The sequence below is a fragment of the Rutilus rutilus genome (assembly GCF_951802725.1).
Source record: "Rutilus rutilus genome assembly, chromosome: 11".
In the NCBI taxonomy this organism is placed as follows: Eukaryota; Metazoa; Chordata; class Actinopteri; order Cypriniformes; family Leuciscidae; genus Rutilus; species Rutilus rutilus.
In genome coordinates this window covers 40,505,393-40,527,886 of record NC_140216.1, presented here as the reverse complement: position 1 = coordinate 40,527,886, position 22,494 = coordinate 40,505,393, and the positions used below count along the sequence as shown (strand labels likewise).

General features: G+C 40.9%; 1 protein-coding gene across 1 annotated transcript in view; it reads left to right on the top strand.

Annotated features, from left to right (window-relative positions):
* Window positions 1-22,494, top strand: part of LOC311300278 (NACHT, LRR and PYD domains-containing protein 12-like) — a 156,343-nt gene that overhangs the window by 632 nt on the left and 133,217 nt on the right. The window contains exons 2-4 of the mRNA XM_084424466.1: window positions 528-599; window positions 1,500-1,616; window positions 2,075-2,188. Coding sequence (XP_084280592.1) covers window positions 550-599; window positions 1,500-1,616; window positions 2,075-2,188 — 281 coding nt within the window. The 5' untranslated portion in view covers window positions 528-549. The remainder of the gene's footprint in view (window positions 1-527; window positions 600-1,499; window positions 1,617-2,074; window positions 2,189-22,494) is intronic.

Genomic DNA, 22,494 nt, shown 5'->3' with positions numbered 1-22,494 from the left:
ACAAAGAGTGCTGTTGTTACAATCTCCCTTTAGGTAATGTCATTTTTATTGAACATTTAATTAAACTAAGCCAATAGGAAACATTTTATTTTAAAATAGTTGGAAAAGATCTTGAACAAATATCTGTGTATGTTAGTCAGTTTCACAGATGTATTAAATGTCATGTGGGCTTACAATAAACTGTCCAATTTGTACAATATTTGAGGCTTCAGTGGAAGAACATTAAACTCTAGTGTTACAAACTTCCCAGTCTGTTCAGCGGAGATATTTCTGTTTTAAACACACACAGAAATACTGATGCAAACGTGACAGATCTAACTGAAGAAGAGAATCTGCTGATTCAGATGATAGCAGTTCTGAACATTCATTTACATGATTGAAAATCACATTAAATGTTGATAATTATTGATTAGAAATCAGAAATCTAAATGGTTTTGTCTCCATAAACACGCTGAAGAAAATGTCAAATGAAATGTATTGTATTTGAGTGTGTGTGAATGAGTGTTTCTGATCTCTTACCCGAGCAGCTTCATGAAGACTGAATGAATCATGGACGACACACACACATTCAGACATGGAGATTCTTCTCCAGGATTCAGGTACTTCAATCTTCATATGATCTTAATGTTATAGAAGACTCATTTTCTGCACATAACAGGGTGTTGTGTGTGTTTGCCAGTGTTGGTATAGTGATCTGTTGTCTCTATCATATTCTGGTGCCGAGATATACAGTAGTTGGAGCCACTCAGGGTCTTTAAACACTGTCCAAAGACACACAGATACAGTAGACAGCTAGATGATATATGACATTATCCTTGGACAGTGTCTTCACTCTTCAACATACTGTCTTAATAGACAACTTTCTTATGTGGGATTTATGTCCATGTTAAATCAGCCAAGTTGATTCTTGTCTCTATTCTGTTATCTCTGTTCTATTAAAGTCAGTTTAAGGGTGAAAGATCAAACTCACCGGAGTCCAGCTGTGTGTCCATGAAGAGTGACGCGTCTATGATAGAGCCAGTGAAATTCGAGGGAAAACACACATCAACTGTTGTTTAGACAGACAGAGAGACCACAGACACACACAAATAATGCATGTATGGCATAATTTTGCAAATATCCACTTATTACCAAAACTCACACTATTATAAAGAGCTGCAATAGCAGGAGTCGAGCACAGGATCAGGTCTCCTCTCACAGCTGATCCAGAGCTTCAGTCCTGATGTTTGACGGACAGAGAACTTTGAAAAACACTGAGCTTGGTTAAGTAACTGTATTTGTCATTAGTTACTTTCCGCCTATAGATATAGTTGGTACCCTGAGGGTCTGGTCTCACACAGGGTCTTTATACACTTTCCTAATAAAAGAGCACACATCTATGTCAATAAACAGATGAAATGATCGTTGTACACTGTAATCACTCTTCAACAAGTTTTTCTGCATCTAGATGTAAAAAAAAAACAATCCCAAAATGAACTCTAGTCTGTTTTCTATTGAAGCCAAAGCTGCAGACAGAAATCAAACCCACCGGAGTCCAGCTGTGTGTCCATGAAGAGTGACCGGTCTATGGGGCAGCCAATAACATTTAAGGGAAAACACACATCAACTGATCTGAGGTACAACATTTGATAGATAGATAGATAGATAGATAGATAGATAGATAGTCTATATAAAGTTTATCTACATGTAAAATTAGCAATATGAATTATTGTCCATGTCATATCTGTTATTTTTAAATCGTCTGTTCTATTGAAGCCAAAGCTGCAGACAGAAATCAAACCCAAACCAATAACATTTAAAGGAAAACACACATCAACTGGTCTGAGGTACAACATTTTTGTCTAGAGAGACTAGATCAATTCTTCCCAGATCTTCTCTGGAGCCCCTAACACAACCACAACACATTTTCTTATGTCTCCCTCATATAAAACACCTGTTTCAGCTCATCAGCTCATTAGTAGAGAGTGCAAGACCTGAATAGACAGATGGATGGATAAATGTAGATAAACCTCAGATAGAGAACCAATCTATCATGTAAAATGAACTATATATTCTTGTCTGTATTCTATTGAAGTGGATTCCACCAGCAGAGATCACAGGCACCAGAGTCCAGCTGTGTGTCCATGAAGAGTGACCGGTCTATGGACAACATAACATTTAAGAGAAGACAAAAATCAACTCAAATGAGGTACAACATTTCTGTCTAGACAGACTCATCCTGATAGTAACTCACTGTACCCAGTCTATCCATTATTAAGAATAAAGTAAATAGTAACTACTGTTAGGGGGTAACAGCTGTAATACTCAGGACCAGATATGATGAAAGAAGACCAGAAGTCGTGAAGTTCAATCAAATACAGACCCTTTCCAAAACATTTGAATATCATGGAAAAGTTTATTTATTTCCATAATTCCATTCAAAACATTAAACTTCCATAGATTATAGATTCAGGGCCCACAACTTAAACTATTTCAAGTATTTAGTTGTTTATTTGTACATAATTTGGGCTTCCAGCTCATAAAACCCACGAAAACAGGATTTAATTTTTTTTGAATATTACATGAAATCACACAGTGATACCATGGTCATTGAACCAGGGTTTTGGTTGTTTTGGCAGTGTGGGCAAGTGCAAATCCTGCTGGAAAATGAAGTCAGCATCTCCATAAAGCTTGTCTGCTGAAGGAAGCATGAAGTGCTCTGAAAATGTCCTGGTAGACGGCTGCGTTGAGTGGACAGCACAGTGGACCAACACCAGTCAATGACATGGCTCCCCAAACCAACACAGACTGTGGAAACTTCACACTGGACTTCAAGCATCTTGGATTGTGTGCCTCTCCATTCTTCCTCCAGACTCTGGGACCTTGGTTTCCAAATGAGATGCAAAATTTGCTCTCATCAGAAAAGAGGACTTTGGTCCACTGTGCTTTATTAAATCCAGAGTCAACGCAGCCGTCTACCAGGACATTTTCAGAGCACTTCATGCTTCCTTCATTATCCAGCAGGATTTTCACCTGCCCACACTGCCAAAAGAACCAAAACCTGGTTCAATGACCATGGTATCACTGTGTAATTACTGTGTGATTTCATGTAATATTCAAATTTTTTGAAATCCTGTTTTCGTGGGTTTTATGAGCTGGAAGCCCAAATTATGTACAAATAAACAACTAAATACTTGAAATCGTTTAAATTGTGGGCCCTGAATCTATAATCTATGGAAGTTTAACGTTTTGAATGGAATTATGGAAATAAATAAACTTTTCCATGATATTCTAATTTTTTGGAAAGGGTCTGTAAGTAAAAATTTACTGAAGAATAGTTTGCAGTTCAGCCAGCGTCAAAGTCTCACGCGGAGGTCGCAAGCCAACTCTACCTTACACAAAATCTTACACCAATTATACCATTTCCAAGGGCATACATTACATCTTTGCTACTTCTGATTGGCTAAGAGAACATAAAGTCTAAACAATTCTACGGTTATAGATAGATAGTAGGGTGCGTTGACATTAATCAAGATAATTGTCATCCGAGTCCCTGGAGGTCCGATGATGACCTCGGAGGTCATCGAAAGGGGTCTTGAGATCTGCTGCTACATATCACGAGACCTGCACAGAGCATTCAACGCATACACAAAAGCACAAGGGAATAACAGTTCTACCAAGGTTGTAGAGAGTCTGAGCTCATTATTATTAGGACAGACTACCCAAAACATACTGATAACACCTCCCCTCCTCAGAAAGAAGTACAGATAATGTTCATTTTATTCTTTAGAGAAATACACATAAAATAAGTACAATTCTGTGAACTAGATCACGTAAGTAACGTAGAGGTTGACCCCTGTAACTTTAACTTGGTCAGCAGAAAACAGACATATGGTCATCTGATGAGTCTTCAGGCTTGCCCTCTTCTATTAGTTATTAGCTGTTTTCCCAATACAACGATATTTTTACCCAATACAACTGTTCTCAAGGTCCTCGTTCAGGGCGCTAAAGATTTGTCACAGACACCATAATGCATAATAATACTGGTAGAAATGCTGACAACAAAATATGATTAAAACTATTTGTGAATCACTTATTGAATATAGTAATGATTATATAACTTGATTAGTACTTGTTATAGGAATAATGTAAAAAAACAAAAAAGGATATATAGATATAGTGAAGAGACAAGGGATTCTGACCCCAACCCTTCAGTCCCCCGTTTTAGACCGATGTGTGGTCCAATACCGCCACGTCTGGTCTATCAAGTGAGGTCACTACGGAAGATGGAGTGGTAACGCATGCTTCCCTGACGGGTCACATTTGTCTCTTCATCTCGTCACGGACATGCTGGATACTAAAAAGTCCCCGTTCAGAGGTTCTCCCATCTTCCACTCACAACAGTGCTTCGATGTTGTCTCTATTCAGTGTGTCCTTCAGGTGGGTCGTCAGCTAGTCTCCTTTCCTCCTCGGCAGGATTCAGGTTTCTGCAAGAGGACCTGCATAGATAGAAGAAGCAAAAACGAACACACAACCAAATACAAAGACAAAGAACTAGCACTCCCAAAAGTGCTCCAAAAGCATACAACACATATTTAACAAATCCCATGACTATATCCTCCGATGCAGTCACAAACTCCTCCCAAGCTTCTTCCACATACTCCTCTACGGTTTCTGTCATATCCTTAAATATAGCACCCACCGAAAAAGCCAGAACGAAAGCCACGGCTATAGCAGACGGTAGTTCTGAGTCAGACAGCAAAGGAGTTCCCTTTGACTTAAACCAGACAGAATTCAAATACTCATAACCTGCAAATGGATCAGTTGTCTTCACTTGCTCAAGGAAAGCTGTTATATATTTCTGCTGAGCTTGCTGTGCCTTTACCTGAGGAAAATATTCAGTCCTTTGCTTAGATTCAGTAACACAAAGGGAGCCCTCCACTCCATTAACATTTTTACTCTTATCCACTGGACGCCACATGGGACCCATGGGGTGCGTCAACCTATGTTAAGCACAGTTCTTTGGGGAAATGTTATACTCTTGATCTCTAATTTCATGCACCGACAGGATTGGACCCAAAAACTGCCGAAATTGTTTTTCCCTATCAAACCACTCATCCCCTATGGCAACGTCCCTTAACTGAGGCCACATCCTCACCTGGAATGATTGATAGTTATCCCACAACAACTCCTCATATTTTAACAGTACCAGAAGAGTCTTCATTCTAGTATACATCAGTTCAGTAGTCAACTTAAGCAACTAAAGATGCATCCATGCAGTTACATTGTAAGCCATGGAAGTAGGACTGTAACATTTTTCTTCAAGGTAATCATGTAGGTGTTCCATTTCAAATGCAGTTTTATTAGCAATACTCCTAGCGAGCTCATACTGATGCAACACGTCATACAAACTAGTCCAGGTGTAACCTGTCTTAACAAAAGAGGAATTACATACTTCCGAGGGTACTTCCATCACCTTTACACCTGTGATTTTCTCAGAAAGAGCTTTACATTTCTTAATATCACCTGGAGGAAATGTTTTAACATACCATTGTTGAATGTTTCTGTCTAAACAACGCTCCACATGTGCTGTCTCCTTCCACGGATCATCAAACCAAGTATACCTAGGCCAAGAGAGAGACAAAGCATTGACAAAAGGCAAACCATTTCCACTGCCATTAAGGTCAAGATTTTTCTTATCAGTCTTATCTATTCGTCCGAACCTGTCACAAATGGCACCATAGGACCTATCTACGTCCCATCTGACCATAGGAACCATTGTTGGAACTAACACTCTCCATCTCATCGAATCCTCATCCTTCAGGATCTTTTGGTATAAGTCTGAGCCTGGTTCTTCTCTCACAACGATATTGCTATGTATGTAACTTTGTGCCACATCTTTGACCACTTTGTTGGAACCCAATTCGTTTTTAGCTTTAGGCACATAATATAACATTATGTGTCGGGGGTCAGGTGCACTAGGATAAAGGGGAAGTTTGACTGATTTACCACCCAAAATAATGTGGGAATCCCCTAACGCTGCAGTCTGACGCTTCTTTCGCTTTGCTCTAATCTAATTTTTCACGGGTTTCAACAAATAACTATTAGCCATATTCATCCGTTTTGAGCAGGCAGTCTGGTTTTCATGTGCTATGCTATCAGGAATCCAACTCATGGAACTAAAATCTTGTTCATAGATATAAACACCTCCATTTCTCACCCAGCGACCTTTCTGCAAAATGAGGGTACTACCGAGTGACTGAGCCAATAGGTCACTGACTCATTTCCGTCCAAATGATAGCATCGGTTGTTTACTTTCTGGTACATAGTCAGAATTAAATTTAGACCCTCAGTTGAATTTAGACATGGGTATTGCACCCAGGATGGACGGTTGTCAATTTCCTCACAATCCCAATGAGTCGCAAACGCATGGAATTGACCGGTCCAGATTGAAATCTGTATCCACATTATAAAGGACAGTGTGATCAGAATTAGAGCTATGAAAGAGAGTGGGAGCACCAATCGGATGAAGGCCCATCTCACTTTCTGTCGCTTCTCATTATGCACTTCTTCTTGAAGAATTAGCAGTTTCAATACGTCGTCTGGCTCAGCCATCTGTAAATGATAAAACAGTGGTTCCAGAATTTAGATAATCACACACAACAGACATTAAAGATGTACGAGATAGTATGTTGTTATGAGGTAGTGTTTTGGTTGTAACACCTCTCGAGTGGTTTCACCTGTGACCAATGTCTCCACACTGTACCCAAAACACCTCTGTCCAGTAAAACAGATGTATTAGTGGTTAATAGAACCTGGTAAGGCAGGGCTATTCAATTACAAATTCAGTTGGGACAGATTTTCAAACCAAGAAGGTTAGCTGGGCTAGTTATTTCAGTGGTGAAGCAACTCGTAATGACACATTTTAAAACCAACACAAACAAATTTATTGAATACATTTAAGGTTTATTTATTGTTTCTCTTTTAACTTTGGTCAGTTTGCACATCAAAAGGTGCATAAAAATACAATAAAAGAGCTAACTCAACAGAATCTGAGGTAGCCCCTACTTTTTCCACTTACAAAAAAATGTATAAAAATAACTGACCTAGGCACCTCTTGCCTAGGCCTACCTAGACTACATATCTGACCTATCTGATCACAAAGTGCATCAAACAAAATAGTGCACAGTAGTAGATAAGCAATAACATTAACCCTTTCACACGTAAGTTTAAAATATTCTGGCTGACTCCCCAGCGTGAGTTTTTCAAGGCGACCGTTATTTAGAATGTGTCACTTTATGGTTTCCATGGTGACGCGTCATTGCTTGTCACGTGACACACCGCAGCAACAACAGAGCTGAATGAATGATGATCTGCTTTTATGTCATTTTTCCTTTTTTATTCAAAATATTCACAAATTTGTTAGATATGGCATGAAATATCTGATATTCCGGTTGTCAAATATATGCAAGTGGAAGTGTTTTGTTGTTTAGACACCTTTATAACGATCGCGTTAGTTCAGCTGTATTCGCGATGGGCGCCGCCATCTTAGTTTGTGCCGCAGACGCAGTTCAGAGAATCGGATCTGTTGGATTTACAACACGTGAATTCATCCACTTCTCCCGACATACATAAAAGTAAGTGGCAGGTAAACTGGGAGAAGAATAGAATAAACTTTAAAGTTACTTACACAATGTGTATCTGATATGAATAAAACTAATTGTAATGGAAAGGATTATTATTACCTCTTCCTTTGACATTAGTGTGTATTTTACAAACTCTAGATGTATTGTTTTTTTAGTACTTTATATGTCTGAAACCTAAAATAAACATTATGTGGTTGAAAACACTGAAAAGTTGTGATATATGACAGCTCTGAGCACGCCTGTCTCTGGCTCAGCGCCAGCCAGCGCGTGAAAGCAGATTTGAATTTTGCAGTTAATCACGTCATGCACTGACCGTTCTAATCACACTGGTGTGATCGTACGCTCCAGGGACCAGCCTAGACTGATCACACCAGTGTGATCGTACGTGCGAAGGGTTAAGTTTCCTTTTGGAACAAAATAAACATCTTGCTCACATTTGACCCAGGAACATCTCAAAGTGCATAAAATAAAAAGTGCACAGTATTCACAACTAGGCTATAACTAACACATGAACTACTGCACATGACACATGACTACTGCACATATTGCACATACTGAGGGAACATATTTTAAATCACCACATTTGTGATTAGGCATGGCTTTGTTACACATCCAACATTATATTGATGTAGGCTACAGTTACCCAGCTGATTTAGTGGGAGAAGTGACATTTTTTGTTTTGAACGAAAGCAGTGACTTTAGGCTCGTAAGTTGTCAATGCAATCCGAAGGCATTGGTGGAGAGTACGGTCAGTCAGGGAGCAACAAGAGTTGCTTTTTATAGAGTTCATGTGTGAAAAACTTGACTCACATGTGTATGTTGATCCAAACATACTGAGCATGACAATCGCTACTTTCTTAATGTTAGAGAGCTGATGTACGTTGACATCAGTCCACAACATTGTAGGCCCGTTAGTGCAAAGCTCCTGTGCCATGGTTGCAGATGACTGCGTGTCAACAAGTTCAAGTGTGAATTTCCCCTCGTCAATGGAAGGAACCACTTGCTTTACTCTGGCGGATAAGTCCCCTTCTATTGCAACAGTGAACAGGTCTCTGACAAAAACGGCCATCTCTGTGGGCAGAACAAGTCCATCCAATCGACCAGCAAAGTTAATTTTCAACCTTGCAATGAAATCTGTCATCACATCCGTGATTTGTGTGGGGGATGAGATGCATTTGCGGAGTGTCGGAAAATGCAGCATTTGGCCTGTGCTCAAATCAGTTGCGAAAAGGTCCAGTTTAACTGGGAATGCGTGCATCTGTTCCACAAGGTCGATGACAGTTTTGTCTCTGCCTTGTTGTGCCAAATTGAGATCATTCAGGTGTTTGAATATGTCGCTCAGAAAGCAGGCTTCTGCCATGAAGTTGTCATCCAGTATGCGACTCGAGTGCGTTTCTACCTTTTTTTGCTTGCTGCGGAGGAGGAAAGTTATGCTCTCCTCTCTGAGACCACAGAAACGCTCCAGTGCTTTGCCTTTGGACAGCCACCTCACGTCATTATGCAAAAGCAGGTCGTGGTGCTCAGCAGACATTTCTGACAGCAGCATGCGGAACAAGCGGTGTTAGAGGCTTGATGTGGAGCGAATAAAATTAATTGTAGCCATCATGTTGTCCATTGTCGTTTTGAGCGACCCGCTTAGTTTTGCGCACAACACCGCCTGATGCACAATGCAGTGTAAGGAGCTCAACTGAGGTGCAACAGCGGACCAACGTGCTGCCAAACCATTCACTTTCCCTGTCATGGATGGAGCCCCATCTGTCACAATCATGCACACAAGCATCATGTCCAGACCATTGTCTTTAAAAAAAACGGAAATTTTCCTAAAGACTATATCGCCCGTTGTGTGTCCTTCTAACGGCAGTAGGCAGAGCAGCTCCTCTCTGAAGCATTTGCTGTCAAAAAAAACGGACATATATGCACATCTGAGCAGTATCAGTTTTGTCTGTCTTAACCTCATAAAAAAAAAAAAAAACTTTCCTTTCCCTTTAAAACCTCACTTATCGGGCTTATGCTACTCTGAATAATGCCTGAACTTCGTATTTTGAGCACTTCTTGCGTTGGTTTTGCCTCTTCATGATGACTCGCTTAATTTAGTCCTAATTTGTAAGTCGCTTTGGATAAAAGCGTCTGCTAAATGACTAAATGTAAATGTAAATGTCTGTGGACATCTACTGCTATAGACATATTATCAGCTTTCATCAGGTCTCCTAACAGCGTTTCATACACATCTGCAGCAAGAGTTTCAACCCTACGAATGTTGGAAGTATCTGACAGGGATATGTTTTTTATAGCAGATGCCACACTCGTTTTAATTTTATCGTCATTTATCACCTCATCCACGACGGCCAGCATACAGTCCTTCACGGTTTCAGAGTTTGTGAATGGCCTTTTCTTTTTTGCCAATATCCAGGAAACACGAAGGGATGCTGCGGTAGCTCTCTCTTGGGCTGTGAATGACCACACCATGGTAGTACTGCTCCGGTTGTAAGATGCAATCAAACTCTGCACTTTTATTATTATTATTATTATTACCTTTATTTAACCAGAAAGAAAACTCATTGAGATTAAAAATCTCTTTTCCAAGAGTGTCCTGGCCAAGACAGGCAGCAGCACAATTAACAAAGTTGCAGACATAAAACAAATACATCAACATTTAACATATAACGTATAACAAATAAACCTGGTAAAAAAATAGTGAAATTCAAGGTCATGAAGGTAGAAAAGTTGCGAATATTTAACTGAAGCAATAAAACAACAGCGATGCTCGCTGGGATCGTCCGGATGATCAGTCATAACATTTACAGGTAGTTTGGGTAGCCTCCAACTCATTTAAAATTGCTTTAAACTTAAAAAGTGAGACCCGCTCCTGAAGTTTTACTACATTTTGTAGCTCATTCCAAGCACAGGGGGCTGCATACTTAAACGCCCCTTTTCCTAATTCGGTCCGTACACGAGGGACAGATAAAAGCATTAAGTCCTCGGAACGAAGAGAATATCTTCCTATGTTTTTCTTTATAATGTAAGATTGAAGGTATGGGGGAAGCAAACCAAGAATTGCTTTATAGATAAAAACGTACCAATGGTTAAGTCTACGAGCGGACAGAGAAGACCAACCAACCCGGTCATACAAAGAACAGTGATGTGTTAGTGTTCTAAAATTTGTGACAAACCTAAGCACTCCATGATAAACCGTGTCCAGCAATTTTAAGCTTGTAAGAGATGCATGCATGTATATAACATCACCATAATCAAGCACTGACATGAAAGTAGCAGCAACAAGCCTCTTTCTTGCCTCAAAGAAAAACATGACCTATTTCTGAAATAAAATCCCAGTCTCAGCTTCAGTTTTTTCACCAACTGCTGAATGTGAGGTTTAAAAGAAAGTGAATCATCAATTAATATACCGAGATATTTGTACTGCGATACAAACTCAATCTTGGAACCCCGTGAAGTAGTAATAGGTACAAGGTTCTTTGACTTTGATTTTGCATTGGAAAACAACATTAGTTTTGTTTTCTTATCATTCAAAACAAGTTTTAAATCGGATAGGGTACGTTGAACAATATCAAAAGTGCGTTGTAATTGGCAAAGAGCTTGGTTTGGAGTTGATGCAGAGCAGTAAATCACAGTATCATCGGCATAAAAATGGAGATTTGCATTGGAAACATTTTGATCGAGAATATTGATGTATAGTATAAATAAGAGTGGTCCCAGCACTGACCCCTGGGGCACACCCTTAGATACACTAAGAGGGCTGGAAGTGAGACCATCTGCCTGTACGCACTGAGTTCTACCTGATAGATAGTTTTCAAACCAGCCAACTGATTGATCTGACAGCCCTACACTGACAAGTCTGTGTTTTAAAATTGTGTGATCCACAGTGTCAAAAGCCTTAGATAGATCAATAAAAAGAGCTGCACAGTGTTGTTTTGTGTCTAAAGCATCAATAAAATCATTTACTACTTTTAAAGCTGCTGTAGTTGTGCTGTGTTTTTTACGAAAACCTGATTGATATTTTGACAAAATATTGTTAGTAGATAAAAACTCTTTCAATTGTTCATTTACCATAGTTTCCATAACCTTGGCCAGGACGGACAGTTTTGAGATGGGTCTATAATTATTTAAATCTGACGGGTCACCCCCTTTTAGCAAAGGAAGAACAAATGCAGATTTCCATATAAGTGGAATTTCATTTGTGTCTAAAGATAGATTAAAAAGATAGGTCAAAGGTGGAGCAATAAAATCGGATGCTAACCGTAGAAAAAAAGGCTCCAGTTTATCAGGACCAGCTGATTTTCTAATGTCTAAAAGTGTGAGGGCTTTATGCACTTCTGAAACTAAAAATGGATTAAAATTAAAAGAATTAATGAGTCTACTTTGACCATATGTATGGCTTGTAGAACGATTCTGATATGTAGAGTTGACTGAATCAAATAAGGAACCCGAGGCAATAAAGTGCTCATTAAAACAACCAAGCATTTCAGCCTTATCAGATAATAGCGTGCCGCACGAGTGCTATTTTTAGACCGCAAGGCCGCGTGACGTCAGCAACGTAAACCGGAAGGGGGTCAACATAGAAGCGCGCTCGCTTATGATTCATGCTAGTACTGCTTGTTTTCTGCCGGTTATCCCTCAAATAAGAACATGCCGAGTAAACACTGCTGCTATGGAACTTGCAGAAACGACTCCAGACACTGACCGTCCACATATGAAGGATGTATTCTTTATTCGTTTCCCGAAGCCAAAAACCCAGAGGGATAAATGTGAACTACTTTTTCTGTAGTAAGGAAACAGCCTTAGGGGGGAGGGTAAAATAATTGAGAGAATTTAGATTTGATATTAATTAAAAATTAAGTGTTGTTGGTTGTGACCAAGTAGCATTAGCGATCGCTAAACAAAAAATAAATACATTAATAATAATAATATAAATTACCCCCAACAACTGTCAGACGTAAGACAACCAGAGGACATATAGTATATATGACAGACAGGACATAGGGTGGTAAAAGATAGCTTGTTGAAACTGCAAAATGTCACTGTCAGTGGCGTAAGGCGATGTTTTTTGGGGGAGAAATTCTGTCGATAACAATCTACCTCTGGATCAGGTCGGCTCTTTTTCCCGTCTTTTTCAGCCCTCTACACTCAAGCCATCTCTTCAATTGAATATTTGTATGTTCTTCTACTTCTATACCAGTGAATTTGGCACCGGGGACATCATTCTCGGACAGAGTTAGCAGGTTTAGCTCAGTAGACATCTCGTCCGTAAACTGTTTACATGCGTCTAGCATGAGTGACACGCGCGAGTTTGACCCCCCTAGCAACCGTCGCTAGCTTAATGAATATTAATGAGAAAAGGTGACGTATATCGTGCGGTACGCTATTTACGGGAGTCCTTAAGAACACATGGTGGCAACTCAATGGAAGTTTTGTTTCCAACCAAGGATTTAATTGTTTTCCAAAATTTTAACGGGTTATTTAAATTATTTGAAGTTTCCATTAAAAAATAGTCTGCTTTGGCCTTTCTTATAGCCACTGTGCACAAATTGCGTAGTCTCCTAAAGAGTAGCCAATCAGAATCCAGGTTTGTTTTCCTGGCTTTTGCCCAGGCCTTATTACGTTCGTGAAGTGAGTTGGCTAAATCTACAGTAAACCATGCATTGTTACGGCCTTTTACTCTATACTTTCTGAGGGGAGCATGCTTATCAACAATTTCCTTGAAACCATCGTAAAAAAATTTCCAGGCATTTTCGACATCAGAAATGAGATGCATTTTATCCCAATCAAAATAAAACAAGTCATGAAAGAACCCTTGCTCTGTAAAATGTTTCATGTCACGCTTAACAATGATGCTTGGCTTGGTTTTGGGAATTTTTGTATTTCTGACTGTGGCAACAACGCAGTGGTCACTAACGTCATTTGCGAAAACAGAAGCTACTGAGTATTTGTAAGGAACATTGGTTAGGATAAGATCAATTAAAAATGATTTATCCGGACATTTCATATTAGGTCTAGTTGGACTATCAACAAGCTGAAAGAGATTTAGTGAGTTACAGTACGCTTTAAAATCATCAGATACTGGATGTAACCAGTTCCAGTTTAGATCTCCAATAACTACTATTTCTTTCGGATTCAGTCCTGATAAAAGCTGCATTAAAGAAGGCAGAGCATCCTTTACAGCTGAGGGAGTCCTATAGCAACTAACTACCGTAATATGGAGAGTCCTAGAGACCTCAAGATCAAGAGCTAAAAATTCAAATTGCTTACTCACTGATTTAGAGAGAAGCACATTTACACGAAACTTACGTTTGATATATACTGCAACACCCCCACCCCTTCTGGGACGGTCGGTCCTATATACATTGTATCCATCAATACAGATATCTTCATTCAGGACAGACTTGCTTAGCCAGGTTTCTGATAAAACAATTACATCAGCATCAGTTGAACATGCCCAAATGCGAATCATATCCATCTTTGCAATCAGACTACGAACATTCAAATGAATAAAACCAAGACCAGCTCTAGATTTAAAATCAGCAGGGGTATTAAAACTTATAACAGAGTCAGGGCCTGGGTTGGGTTGCACATTTCCTGATATCAATAGCAACAGAACAATTAAACACCTCAGTTTGCGTGATTGATTTGTGGATTCATTCTTAGATCTTATATTTAGTACAAAGCTACGAAGGCAGCTTTCAGAAACAGTGAAATTATCTTGTAAGGTCATAATACTGATTAAACGGGCCAAGTTAACAGTCTCAGAAGATAAGACTATACAGTGGCATTTAATGTCCGAGTCCGACGCACAAACAGATGCGCTCGTGCCCCAGCGTAATGTGACAGTATTTAAAAGACCTGCACTGGAGTAGTTAATCCTGTGCAGGCTTCCACACGTTCCGCTCAAGGAAAGTAAGCACAGCACAAAAAAGTGCAGCGCCATTAGACATTCCATTCCTAGCCGATTTCTAGTAATCCAGTCCAGCTTTTCGACCTCCTCCTGTGACAGATGACGTTGCGTCACGTCACATGTAAACAGGAAATCAATCCCAATGAACCAATGCTGTGAAAAAAAAGTGGATTAAAATCAGGACCAGCCGGGTCATACAGAGTATGGATAAAATTTCAAGCACACGTCACGAAGGCAAGAAAAAGCACTTCCCTTTCTCATAAGAAGTTCAGACTCATAAGACTCAAACAGCTTTTCGGCGATTTGGATCCGTTGAGCAGGCTCCGCACTGACAGTACGTCCCAGATCATCCAATGCGGTGAGAAAGTAAGTTTCACTTCAGTTAAATCCCAGATGGACGTGTGACGAACTGAATCCTTCATAGACTCATTTAGTTATGAGTAAGTGATGAATACAGAAAGCGGCTAGTGCAGATTAATCCCAGCACAATGTTTGTAAGCCAGCTACAACGTTCGCCTGGCCGAGAAAATTATCGATTTTACAGATCAGAGACAGTAACCTAGCTTACTCAAAACAGGTCCAGTATCTCCGAGACAGCACCATTAAAAGACAGTAACACTAACAGAAACATTAAACCACAAGGACAGAAATGTAGACGTGTGGAGACATGCTGCCATCTTGATGGATCTTTTGCTGCCCTCTCTTGAGATCCCTCGGGAAAATTGGTGCGAAAAGTCTGGTGTTTCTCAACGTGGTAGCTCCGTACATTGTAATCTTTAAGTACTGCAAAGCATTCATGACAAATTAAACACATCGGTTTGGCATTTGGATGTGGCAGTAAAATAAACAAGTATTTGTCAGTCCAGGCAGGGTTAAACTGACGGTTTTCATTGGCAATTTTACGTTTCAGTGTTGAGAGAGACATATTGATAGTAATCTAGGCTACTACCGGGACGCTCTGCATTGTTTGCCTGTTGCTAGGCTACGTGGTCTGTACTACTTCATGAAATTACGTAGCAATGTGCGTTTTGGTGGGACCATGGGCTGGGCCATTTGGAGGTTGCTTCCGGGCCGCATGTGGCCAGCGGGCCGCCAATTGAATAGCCCTGTGGTAAGGTCCATCAAATTTTGGACATAGGGGAGAAACTATCTCCCTTTGCAACATTACACTGTCACCTATTTCAGGCAACGCAGGCATGTCTCTTTGCTCAGTATTATCTCTATCTGTTTGTCGGATACTGACACTAACCCTTGTGTCTCGTAAACAGTTATCCAAAGCTTTCAGATAATTTTGCAGAACATCTTTCAAAGGCCCTGATGGTCCCTCATGTTGCAGAGGAGCATCCCAGGGCAGCCGCATGTAACAACCTGTCATTATCTCAAAAGGACTGATCTGAGTAGTTTTGTTCGGGCTGGCTCTCATACTTAGAAGGATTGTTGGGATAGCCGAGTGCCATCCCTTTCCCCACTCCAGAAGTCTCTTTCTCAATGAAGTTTTAATCGTTCTATTCGAACGTTCAACAGAACTGCTAGACTGAGGCCGAAACGGTATGTGGAAGTGTTTCACCCCCATCAATTTCATCACATTTTTCATAATCTTCCCAGTGAAATGTGTGCCCTGATCTGAATCAATGTGAAAAGGTAAACCCCATCTGGGGAAAACTTCATTCATCAAAATTTTTGCAGTCGCGTCTGCTGTGCAGTTTTTCAGTGGAAACGCCTCCACCCATCTGGAAAACAAATCAACAATCATCAGAATGTATGTGAAACCTCCACTAGGGGGCAGGGGACCTATGAAATCAATTTGAAGGTTGGTCCACGGCCCTTGAGGTCGAGGGACATGTCCTAAAGGAATTTTTAGCTTTGAGGAAGAATTCACTTTAAGGCATACTAAACATCTTTTGCAAAAATCATTGCAAAACGCCCTCAGCTTTGGCCACCACCAGGTTTTTTAAATCATTGCAGGTAACTTTTTAGGACCAGCATTATGTCATGATACAAAGACATTAGTTCAGTTCGAGCAGAAAAAGGACAAACAAAACGTTCATTAAATTTCCACAGTCCTTCTGCATTTTTCTCTTCAGGATCATCATCTGCATAAAGTTCAAAAATGTCTCTAGAGGACTCATTCTCCTGTGGAGCAAGTCACGCATCACACTCACGCATGTCTCAGTTAGTTTTGCAGCCTCTCTGGAAGCAGTGTCTGCAGTGTGATTTCCTTTGGACTCCGGTGAACTGTCAGTGGAATGTCCTGTGATTTTGATAACAGCCCCTGCTGTAGGAAGATCACATGCAGCCATAAGTTCTTTTACCTGCTGTTGATGAGAGATAGGGAGACCAGCGGTGGTTAGAAATCCCCTGCATTTCCACACAGGGCCGAAGTCATGAACCGTGCCTAAAGCATAACGACTGCCAGTATATATATTGACTTGTCTCCCCTGGCTGTGCTGCAATGCACGGGTTAAAGCAACCAGTTCTGCCACTTGAGCCCTTCCTTCTGAAAGAGAACCACATTCAATAGTTTCACCATGTTAATTTACAACAGCCCAGCCTGTGAAGTGTTTTCCCTGCTCATGAAAGCTGGAACCATCCACAAATAAATTCATGGTATCAAAAAGAGGTTCAGTTTGAAGAGGACTTTGGCTGTCAGTTTCAATCAGCCGGGCACAGTTATGGGCAGTTCCTTTGTCTGGAAGCAAGGAGGCAGAATTTATAGCAGTCTCAATGTCAATTTGTATGTCCACATTTTTACTCAACAGAGTGGCCTCCCATTTAGCTCTTCTTTGGTTAGAAATAGAGCCTAAACGAGTATTTGTTAACAGTTTCAGAATCTGGTGTCTGGTGTGCAGAATCACCTTTACAGAATGTTCTCTGTAGTTTTCACTGCCCACTCTGCACAGTCACATATCATCAGGCATGGATGCTGTCCTGCCATAGAAGCTGGAATAGGAGCAGAATAATATCCTACCATTCCATAAGAACTTCTTCCTGGAACCTTTTGATCCAGGGCAGCGGAGTAAGATTTGTTTCCCACCCAGGTCCACAGATGGAATGGTCTGGTTGCGTCGGCATGTCGCAATGATGGAGAGAAAGCAAGAATTTCTTTAATACTCACGAAAGCCTCCTCCATCGCCTCAGTCCAGTCAATCAGATCTGCCCCAGGTTTTCCTTCTTTCAGTGCCTCTGTGAGTGGTTTAGAAAGTTCAGTGTATTCAGAGACATACTGGCAGCAGTAATTCAAAAGACCCATTACTTGCCTTAGACCAGTGACAGTGTGTGGCTTTGGGAGTTCAATGATAGCTTTAACTCGTTCAGGGGAGATGCGTCTGCCATGCACCCCCACATCTTTCCCAGATAAATAACTTCAGGCAAGGGTAGCTGTGCTTTCTTCAAGTTCACTTTGAATCCCCCGTTTTGGAGGGCATTCAAAACAGTTTGGACAACCGTCAAATGTTTGAACTTAGTTGGACTAGCAATTAAAATGTCATCCACATACTTCAGGACAATAGATCCGTAATTTTTTATTTGTTTTCTTACCGGATCGATGAAGGATGCTAGTACCTGATGAAATAGCGTGGGTGAGTTGCAGAATCCTTGTGGCAACCGGCTCCAGGTCCATTGGTGACCCCTGCTGGTAAAAGCAAATTTTCCTTGGTCCTCATTGGCTAGGGGACAAGTCCAAAAACCATTAGAAATGTCTAGAGCAGTGAAATAACAATGTTCAGCTCCTATTTCATGCAGGATAGTTGCGGGATTGGCCACCAGAGGGTACATTTTCACAGAAACAGCATTCAAGATGTATAATCAGTTGTCAAACGCCAACTCCCATCTGGCTTTCTGACAGGCCACATTGGAGAGTTAGTGGGAGAAGAGCATGGAAAGATGATTTACCAGTGACGTTTACCTAACTCATCTACAACAGTGTCAGCTCCCTCTCGAGCCTCATTTTTCAAAGGATATTGTCTTTTGGCTACATGCATAGGACCTGGGATGCTCAGTGGCTGGATCTGTGCAAGACCACAATCAAATTTATCTTTGGCCCATACCTCTGGGAATTTAGAAATTATAAACTTCCACTCAGGACCACTCAGCCAAACTGAGATAAGCGAATTGTTTCATTGCAGCCAAGCACTAGCTTATCTTTAGAAAGCAAAACATCAACTTCAAGTTCTTTTAGAATGTCAACACAAATGATTGTCCCTACAGTATTTTCCCCCTCCCAAAATTCAGTCCAGTACACTTTTTCAGAATCAGAAATGTCTAGAGGAACAGAGACAGATTTATGATACACCTTTTTGCCATTTAGGCCTTCTATATACAAAGTTTCAGAAGTGATCTCAAGATCAAGATCAGTAATCGATACTGTCGCACCCGAATCAATCAAAGCAATGCATTGCCGGCCTCCTAACAACGCGTTTATGAATGGGCAGGTGTCAGCATAATTACAGGTACTGGAGGCCGCTGACCCCTATTCCTCACCTATCAGCTGTCTCAGCTTTGCAAGCTCAGCTTGAGACAGGGTGTTAGGGTGGGAAGCTTAATTTTTGGAGCTGTTTTTAAAAGCATAATTTTTGTAACTTGCCTTTTTCCTGTTTCTTTGATTTCTCTGTCTACGGCAATTTTTAGCATTATGGCCCTCTCTACCTTAATTTCTGCATTTGGCAACCGACTTGGGACAGTTTCTGGAAGTGTGACCTATCTCATCACAATTAGCATGTCACATTATTGCGGGGAGGGGTTTCCACTTCCACTGAAACAGCAGCAGCTTTACCCGCACTCACATTATCATCATCATGTGTTTGCAAACGGCTCCAGCTTACAGTGCACCAGCGAAGCAAATCTTCCCATGTTTTGATATCAACAGCGCTGTCCAACAACATATCTTTGTATTGCTTGTTCAGCCCGCCTGTGGCTGATTCTATCACTATAGCAGAATCAAACTCTTCAATACTGTTATTTGCAGTACATTAAGTCTCATAAGCTATGCGAAACCGATCCACATATTCTAACGGGCTTTCACCTGTTTTCTGTTTGATCTAGGTCACACTAGTCCACGGGAAAGAACCCCGACCCATAAGATCTTTCACACCCATCTTAAGTCTGAATAAGCCAAACAGAACTCAGGCCAATTTGCAGGGACTCTGGGGTGAAAGACCACAGCCTGAACAGCCCTCAATTTGCAGGCAGGAACTAACCCTCTACCAATGACTGTATATCAGCCATTCCTAGATTTTGTTGCCTAGCAACAGCGTCTAGCTTGTCCCATAAACTTTTGTTTGGGTTATACAACTTAAAAGGTCCAACCCTGCAAGCAAACAATTTTTTTTTCAGTGGCTGTGAGTCTGGTCCATTGACCATCCTCACATCCGGCACCCATTTCAATATTCAACCCAGCCCAATTTGTGTGTCGAATTGGGGCGGCGGATGCCGTGCCGGTGTGCTTAAATGCTTCCATGGGTGTCAGGTCAAGGTTTTTGACCCCCGATTTATATTCAGTTTGTTTTGCTTGCACGGCAGGAATCTCTGAAATGTTATACGGAGGGGGAGTTGCAACAGCCACGTTCAACAGTCCGAGTGACTCAGCATATGGTCCGCTAGTCTGGTTATCAATCTGTCCAGCAGAGCCTGAAGCGGCAGCTACCTGAACAGTCTGAGAAGAGAAAGCCAGGGCGGAGGGAGCAGGAAAAACAAATTTTTCACAGCCTTTTCTGCCTTTTTACACAGCACCTCAAGCCCTTTACTCAAACTACACAGATCACTCCCTATTTCACTTCCAATGATTTTCGCCATCCTATCATGTTGGGCAATTAGACTATTCCACCCATTAATCATGTTAGGGATTGCCTTTTCAGGGGTTAGGGGTATGCCACCCATTTTACAAATCCATGAATAGGCAAACACAGCCAAAAATTTTACTTTGTCAGCCCCTTTTTTTGTTTGCAGCCAGTCAATTTGCTGTGCAACTTTCCAATCAGAATCAAAACCCTGGCTGACCATTTTCTTAATTAGTTCTGTGTATTTCTTTGATTTGAGCGCATCAGAGCAGAGCTGTTTACAGCATACACCCTCTTCAGTCTCATCACTTTGGTCAGAACAAATTAAGATATTTCTTGGATCTGTCATTTTTGTTGGTCACAGTTGAAACTCACCACAGAGAATGTTTTTAGCAGCAAATACGGTTTAGCAACAAATTGAAAAATACGCTTTAACAACAATTCTGGACTTCTATACTAGGGAACCACAAAGTATTTTTCACTCATGAATTCCAAGTCACATATTCAGATCCATGCCAATTTGGGTCATAATTTACTTAATGAGATCGTTCCTGGTGCATCCCTGGCAAACAACCCTGTTTCTATTACTATTTTGATCCTATAACTAATAGCTTAGTCCCTAACTTCCTGAGATGGAAGAGATGGAGTAGGTTTGCGGTGCCACTAGACCTTCAGGGACGTACTCTGCTGGGGTGTTGCTAAACCAACAATGCCCAGCGGGTCCCCACAGAGCACGCTTCGCTTGCGCTGTCTGCTCTTGTTAACTTAACAATGCTATCAGCGACTTCCTCTTAGGGTCTAAGGTGTTTTTGGGGTCCTTGAGATGTTCTGACATGCCCTGACATTTGTGCTTTTTTCAGTTGCTTATAAACATATTAATGACAAAGGTGTAATTACACTCTATTTAGCACAAACAGGGCTGCCATAATATGTGAGCAACATGTATGTACATGTTTGTATTTTTGAAAGAATAATGTTTATGCATGGTTATTGAAAAAACTAAAAATGAAAGTTTCTGAAATAAGGCCACAAAACACATACTAAATATGTGTCCACAAGACTTTTGACTAATGGATGTTGTCGCCTAGGGTTTTTTCTTCAAAATGATCTGAAAATCATCCTGCCTAATCATTCACATAAAACAATACATTGATTTAAATTTTGCAAGACACTTTCTGTTTGGAAAGGCAATATGCGAGTGGGTGTCAACGATCCAACACCATCATGCATATTGAGTGTTTCGCACCTGAGGAGACAATGGGGCCTGCATACTTAATGAGCCATTCATTCAGGTGTGTCACTGAGCCACAAGATAGAATGCAAGAGCAATATACACTCACCTAAAGTATTATTAGGAACACCATACTAATACTGTGTTTGACCCCCTTTCGCCTTCAGAACTGCCTTAATTCTACGTGGCATTGATTCAACAAGGTGCTGAAAGCATTCTTTAGAAATGTTGGCCCATATTGATAGGATAGCATCTTGCAGTTGATGGAGATTTGTGGGATGCACATCCAGGGCACGATGCTCCCGTTCAACCACATCCCAAAGATGCTCTATTGGGTTGAGATCTGGTGACTGTGGGGGCCATTTTAGTACAGTGAACTCATTGTCATGTTCAAGAAACCAATTTGAAATGATTCGAGGTTTGTGACATGGTGCATTATCCTGCTGGAAGTAGCCATCAGAGGATGGGTACATGGTGGTCATAAAGGGATGGACAATGGACAAACAATGCTCAGGTAGGCCGTGGCATTTAAACGATGCCCAATTGGCACTAAGGGGCCTAAAGTGTGCCAAGAAAACATCCCCCACACCATTACACCACCACCACCAGCCTGCACAGTGGTAACAAGGCATGATGGATCCATGTTCTCATTCTGTTTACGCCAAATTCTGACTCTACCATCTGAATGTCTCAACAGAAATCGAGACTCATCAGACCAGGCAACATTTTTCCAGTCTTCAACTGTCCAATTTTGGTGAGCTCGTGCAAATTGTAGCCTCTTTTTCCTATTTGTAGTGGAGATGAGTGGTACCCGGTGGGGTCTTCTGCTGTTGTAGCCCATCCACCTCAAGGTTGTGCGTGTTGTGGCTTCACAAATGCTTTGCTGCATACCTCTGTTGTAACGAGTGGTTATTTCAGTCAAAGTTGCTCATCTATCAGCTTGAATCAGTCGGCCCA